Here is a 7,221-nt window from a genome sequence, read left to right as displayed (position 1 = left end):
AACGTAATACAATATAACGTAATATAATATAACGTAATACATTATAATGTAATATAATATAGCGTGTTATGATATAACATAATACTATATAACGTAATACATTATAACGTAATAAAATACAAAGTAATACTATGTAACGTAATACATTATAACGTAATATAATATAACGTAATGCAATATTACGTAATACGATATAACGTAATACAATATAAATGAGGTGTAGAACGTGAAAGGTGCCTAATGAATACTCGGCGCTTTGTTCAACAGTTTATTTATTTGCTTTACTAGCAACTTCACAACTCTCGACTCGCGACTCCTACTGACGACTGCTTACTCACAACTGCTCTGTTGATCCACTTGCTTTCCTTTGTCATCTTTCGATATCCCCACTATACTCGTTTTTATATCCGTCCGCGATCATGGTAACATACGCCTTCTGCCCAGTATTTGTACGAAGGGCAAAACGTAATATAAAATATCGTAGTACAATATAACGTAATACATTATAACGTAATACAATGTAACGTAATATTATATAACGTAATACATTATAACGTAGTACTATATAACGTAATACATTATAACGTAATACAATGTAACGCAATATTATATAACGTAATACATTATAACGTAATAATAACGTAATAATAACGTAATAACGCGGAACTAATTTCTTTATGAGAAATCTAAAAAATTACATTTTTCGGTCTATAAGGCGAATTCTTGAACTATTCAGGAATTAAATTGAAGCTGAAATTCTCAGAAATTATCTATGTAGAATTACACGAAATTAGTGCAGTGCTCTACTTTGTATACGGTGGTGCAGTCTACCAGTGAATCAATGGTACTAACAAGAAGCAAAATTTTAAACTGATTTTTCACTAATTCATTGTATATTTTTAAATATTTATAATAAATGTTACTAGATAAAAGTATAAAAATACATCATAGATTTTCTAACTTTTTAATGCTAGATTTCGTCTTCGTAAGAGATATATTTGAAATTATTAAACCATTGTCAGGTTCTTGAAAATTTTCAGATATATTTGTGTTAATTGAATTCGTCCTTTCGCTATTAGAATTCGAGTTTTGCAGCTTTGGCGTAGAAGTTCTACCTTTTAAGAGAACTGCTTGCTCTGTACTTTTACTAGCTTCTTTAATAGATATCGAAGACACATCACTAAAATCTGGTAATCCGTAATTACTATCGAATTGTTTCTTAACAGGTGATATTCTTTTAGCAGTATTCATCGGTGTTACATCAGAATTCGATGATGAGCTCAAAGCGCTTGCTTCGCGTGTTTTTTTCAACGTCGTAATCGCCCAACCTAGACCAAGTTTTTTAAGAGCAATTTCCATTTCTTCCGGAGATGATGCATATTTTAATATACTAGAAGATGGGGTACTTGCTATTTGTGAAACACCCGATAATTCGGAAAAACTATTTGAACTTGTAGATGTGATTTTATCCTTATTATCTTTACATTCGTTATTTGCATCAGTACTAGGATAAAAAAGCTGCAATTCCTCTATCTGCGATGATTTTTGATTAACCGTGTTACGCTGTAATTTTCTATCGTTCATCTCCTCGGCAATATCTTCTCTCCCTTCGTTTTTACTTCCCATTAAATTTTGATTTCCTATATTTTTAGATGTTTTAGGTGAATCAAGAAATATCGAGGCCTCTTTTACTAACTCTTTTAAAGATAATTTTGTAACTGAAGAATTACACAACTTTTCTGCACGTTGATTATGTAAATTAAGCGAAGAAGCAATGTGTTCGGATGGCTTTACTATAGCAGTAGATTTCGTTATTTGACTCTCTGCTACCTTCTTCGCTGATAATGGGCTTCTGGCATTATGACTTTGACTTTTATTTACGGTATCCGGCGTGTCGAATTCAATTATCGTTGACAATTCATGACCTGATGATTCAATTTCCGGCCTGGAATTCGATTTTATTATAATCGTACCAAAAATGCAAAATTAAATTATCAAAATATAAAAAATATGAAAAAAAACAAAATTTTACCTATATGGCCCACTAAGTAAACTCACTGGTGGTTTACTTCTTCCATTAGAATGTGCTAAATTATCTACAGCTTTCGATACTTTTGGAATATCAGTCAGCATTGGAACAAAATCTTTAGTCCTTTTTGACTAGAACAACGTAACAATTGACAATGTATAACTAACTAAATAATTATATATAAGTTATGTAACAAAATGTTGCGCTAACAGACAGAAAAAAATTTTATTTTAAAAATGTATTCTTCATATTCAATTCATTATGATTTGTTATGAAAAATTAGGCTCCATTCAGTAGTACTATACTTTCAGTATATCGTATTGTATTTAATTATATAAATGTTATTATTACTAATTAAAAAACGTAAGTTATACCTCTTTATTAGAATGTTTCCTTGTAGTTGTATCATTTCTTTCTATTCTGGAAATATTACTTTTAAAACCATCATTATCCGTTGAAGTTTGTATGGAATGTTTTATAGTTGAAATTTCTTTTGATGTAATTAAATTATTATTATTGAAACCTTCACTTTGTTCCAAAATTTCTTTCGATATTTTTTCTATCAGTTCTTCCTCATAATGTTTCATCAGCTTAGTATCATGTTCTGGTGTTGATGTTAATACTTGAGCTGATTTATGTACTTTGAATCTATTCAACTGAATATTCACTTTTTCCTCGTTTATAATCTTTGGCTTGGCTCTTTCTTTTTCTACTTCTATTTCTTGTTCATCAAGGCAAATTACATTATCATCGGTTGTTGGAGTTACTGTTTGTGTTTCTTTAATTTGATCAGGTTCTTCTTTAATAATTGCCTTGCTTTTAATAATCCTTTGAGATTCGATTAATGTTTTTGCAAGTTGATTATGAATCGCTTCTATATTTTCTACAAGTTTATGAACATTTTCCAGATCAGACCTTTCTCGTGGCTCAGGTAACTGCATCAAACTGGTTTCATCGAGTCGAGATGGATCGATCATGGACATTTCCATACCTAAACAAAATCATATAATAATTTTCTTCTCCTTAAACTTCATTACTTAATTGTTAATAATTAATAAAAGTAATGTACCTCTTTGTTCATTTCGAACTTTTTCAATAAGATGTGTCAAAGAAATTATTCTCTCAGCGCACGTAGTTTGAAGATCTTCGTACTTTTGTAATATCTGTGGGCAATTTTTTAATGCATAATTACGAATTTCATCAAATTTAGTATGTTCTTGTTTACATTCTGGATTATTACATAAACAAAATCCTAACGAAGCTGGAACTTTCAAATGTACGTCGTTAATTTTTCTTGATAATAGACGATCATTTTGCTGATGTTGAGATACATCTGTTGATGTTGAATAATCATTTTTGGTGGATGATGACTTGTTGTTAATATTATTATTATTATCATTATTATATGTTTGAGTATCTGTGGATGGATATCTAAGTAATTTTTTAATTCTAGCTAGATCAGGTATATTTGAAGGCATCTTCATGGTACGTGGTGATGGGGTTTCAGGTGTTGATACTGGACTAACATCTCTTCTCAAAAGCCTTAAGCTTTCGTTTGTTGATGAATCTAACAGTTCGAGAATAGAGATATTATTGCTTAACACTTCAAGTATATCTTTAGGCTTTACTGGTGGTGGACTAGCAAAAGACGTTGATGAGTCTGAAACATCCTTTATTTTAATTCTTTTTGACTTGGATTGAATCCATTGTTGTTTACTTGTAGTGACCTGTTGTTGTTCGTGAGTGCCTGTTGAATAAACCTGAGTACTTTGTGTATTAACATCTACAGCAATTTCTGCAACCGGAGGTGGCTGTACTTTAATATTTAATCCACTTTTATCCACATACATTCTAATCTTTTTACTAGGCATATCTTCCGTACTCGAACACCTTCTTGGACTGCTATATTGCGATTTCGATAAAAATTTTGAATATTTCTTTGTAGGAGTCGAAGGTTTGCATGGACGAGTTGAACATGATTTGTGACACACTTTTGTCGGAATTGGCTTCGATGTTTTCATGACGTACTTTTTCTTTTTGTGCGTTATTTCCGGGCTTTCTTCATCAATATCAGTAATTCCGTTTATTGTCTCAGAACTTGTTGATTCGCTACTGTCTACTCCTGTTCTGATAACCGTAATTTTTGGTTCAATTGGGTAATGGTCTGTAATTGTCTTAATTTCATCAGTAACAGAAGTAGATTCACTTTCCTTCTGTGGCACCAGTTCTACTTGCGTACTTTTATCTTGAGCTACAGTTTCTTTACTCTTATCTCCTGTCATAGTTTGTACAGCAATTTCTACTTTTTTCACAGATATATCACTTTTTTCTTCTGTTTTATCCTTTTTACTTTTTTCATCAAAAGATGCATTTATCACTGTGATTTCTGGCGATATAGGTTTTTGGATAGGTACGACTTGTGTAGGTGACTGAGTCTGAACTGATTTATCTCTTTCAAATAAGGGCTTTATAGATGCATTAAAAATATCGTTTGGTAAATCTGCTCCAAATTCTTGTAATAACAATCGCTTCTGTCTTTCAACCTTTTTTAACATATCTAATATTTGTTCTTCACGTGAGATTTCATTCTCTTTGCATTCGTTTTGTGGAATTTTGTTAGTTTCTGTACATTGACTAAAGCAACAGGATTCTTCCCAATTGACACAGTCATCTATGTTTTTATCATGATTTCTTGGTGTAAGAGTAATTTGTCTTTCTACAGGGTACGACGTACATTGTTCTTCATTTAATAACGTTTTTAGTGCACGATTTAATTTCGTTTTGTGTTGGTCTCGTAAAATTTTTCTTCGTTCTTCCTGTACATATGTATCTTTCTAAATAGAAATTGCAAGAAGAAACATTATAATTAATGAGACATATGTATATGGTGAAACTTGGAACGGTAAAATAAGATATATACCGGATAATGTTCGACTTGACTGGCTTTTAATTTACGTTCTTCATTAGTAAGCTGATCTAGATGTTGCATAAGTGTCTGATAATCCCGGCGTACTTTTTCTCTTAATACTGCATCTTCTCCTCGTTTCTTCGCGCTGTGTTTACGACTTTCTAATACGCGTGTTTGAGCAGTTTGTGCTCGTTCAATTTCTTGAGCCAAATCCATTGCACTTGGCTGTGAACACATGTTTAATATCAATGAATCTTTTTTTATGTTCCTTTTTAAATTATCATGAATGGCTAAAAGATCATATGACTAGAATGTAAATACAATATTTATTATACTACTTATTGCAAACCTCATCCCATGCTTGTATTTTTTCAACTACACCAGTTGGTTGATCATACACATTACTATGATGCTTTTTATGATCATATAAGTGTACTTTATCAGTAGCTGGGCATTTTACATATCTTGGAGTTTTTGTTTCTCTGTTTATATATTGTTCACCACTATCAGAAAAATATGATGAATCATCACTAAATGAACTAGAACTATCACTATTAGTAGAATCTGAAGTTGTTTGTACATAGTCATCTGGATTATACCTTTAACATCCAAGATATTTGTTAAACATTACATTCTTTTTAACTTTAAGCATTATAATACATACCTTGTTGTTTTATCTTTTATCCGAATATTTTGAACATTTTGTTCAGAAGTTTTATTGTCCAACTTAAGTTCAGTAGCATGTGCAGTTTGTGCAGGCAATAGTTCTATAATTGAGTTAGGAATAGATTGCTGTTCTAGAAGTGGAGAATCATTTTCTTGAATTTCTTCTATTGTTTTTGCCTTCAATTTAACTGGGGATTTAACTGTAGATTTAACTGGAGATTTAATTGCAGACTTAACTGGAGATTTAGCTGGAGAACTTATTTTAATATCATTTCTTACAACCTATAAAAAAGTTCCAATATATATATGTATACTTGACTCTACTGATGTTATATCAAAGTTATTTAGAAATAATATACTTTTATATTGGTTTTTGTCTTCCCAGGTGATTTCTTACAAACATGTTTCTTCATCTTTTTAGACATCTTTTCTTGTTTATTTTTCTCTTCAGTTTCATTCTGAATAGATATACATATAGTATTTTCTTCAGATGTTGTTTTCTTGGGGAGGTTTGCTACCATTGTAGACCTAAAATTCTCTATTTCTCTCACTTGATGTAATCTTTCTTGACGCTGTTGTTGTGTATTATCCGTCTACATAGATTTTATTTAATCACTCATAAATTTTATTCTAGCACAATGTATGAATATTTATAAAATAAATAATAAATTCTCTATAATGTAACTAAATGTATGAAAAAACAAAATTAAACCTGCTGAATATTTTTCATTTGCTTCATTGCCTCTTTTCCTCTTTTCAATGCTGCTAATTGATTCTTCCTAAATTGCTCCTTGATCAATGCATCATGATCTGGTTCTAATGCAGCAGACATATGTGCTTGACCAATATCTGCCATGTCCTCTTGATATTTCTGTTGAACTTCCATGATTTTTCCATTGTATATTTGCTTCAAACCTAAATTGTCATTATTTTCAAGCTTTCTAAGTTCCTCTTTAGCTATGCATTTTGTACGTTTCAAAAGTCTATCTGATATTTCTTTTGATTGTTGGCGCACCTGTGCAAATTTCTTAAGTGATTCTTCCAATCTTTTTATTATTAATCTTGTCATCAACCATATTAATATTTTAACTACTTTTAATACAATAAAATAATTACTATAATGTTACAATATTCAATACAAAGTATGTATTTAATAACTTATATTTATATCATTAATAAATAAAGATTGTTTCTTTGTACTTCATTATTATTATACATCTCATATTTCTATTTCATACTTTTTAAATTTATCTTTTAATTTTTACATAATTCATAATATGTGTACCTGCTCCAAACGTAACCTTCGTCGACGATCACGCTCATTTTTCTTAATTTGATCTAGATCAGATAGTACCATCCTTCCTCTACGGATATTCAAACGATTCCCATTAACAGTAACATTAATAGACATAGTTCATTCAGGCAAAAGCTATCTGTTAATCGAATAGATCTATTATAAAATATTCCTTAACTCGAATTTAAAATAGTAGGAACGGCCATTCTTACATTCCACCAATCAACGGAGCATTGTTCCTAGTGGTTTTGTAACTGTACATTCACGGCGCCGTTAGAAATTTTTACGATAAAACTTGCGCGCGTGTAATTCAAACATAAATTA

General features: G+C 30.7%; 1 protein-coding gene across 1 annotated transcript; it reads right to left on the bottom strand.

Annotated features, from left to right (window-relative positions):
- Positions 1-842: 842 nt before the first annotated feature.
- On the bottom strand, positions 843-7,141 carry LOC138188322 (putative leucine-rich repeat-containing protein DDB_G0290503). Its single transcript, XM_069129990.1, has 10 exons — positions 6,889-7,141; positions 6,316-6,618; positions 5,963-6,196; positions 5,602-5,885; positions 5,287-5,536; positions 4,950-5,162; positions 3,099-4,863; positions 2,404-3,020; positions 2,033-2,160; positions 843-1,945 (listed from the first exon to the last, which is right to left on the bottom strand). Exons 1-10 carry the CDS (start codon positions 7,012-7,014, stop codon positions 946-948), a joined length of 4,920 nt encoding a protein of 1,639 aa, XP_068986091.1. The 5' UTR covers positions 7,015-7,141; the 3' UTR covers positions 843-945.
- Between the last annotated feature and the right edge of the window lie 80 nt (positions 7,142-7,221).

The sequence above is a fragment of the Bombus flavifrons genome, chromosome 16, assembly GCF_040668555.2.
Source record: "Bombus flavifrons isolate JBK064 chromosome 16, iyBomFlav1_principal, whole genome shotgun sequence".
In the NCBI taxonomy this organism is placed as follows: domain Eukaryota; kingdom Metazoa; phylum Arthropoda; class Insecta; order Hymenoptera; family Apidae; genus Bombus; species Bombus flavifrons.
This window is presented reverse-complemented; position numbering and strand designations above follow the sequence as displayed.

Excerpts from the sequence above, each read along its gene's own strand:
- LOC138188322 (XM_069129990.1), bottom strand. The coding sequence starts at position 7,014 with ATGTCTATTAATGTTACTGTTAATGGGAATCGTTTGAATATCCGTAGA. Across the intron at positions 4,864-4,949 it reads GTCAAGTCGAACATTATCCG|AAAGATACATATGTACAGGA; the intron begins GTATATATCTTA and ends ATTTCTATTTAG. Across the intron at positions 3,021-3,098 it reads AGTTCGAAATGAACAAAGAG|GTATGGAAATGTCCATGATC; the intron begins GTACATTACTTT and ends GATTTTGTTTAG.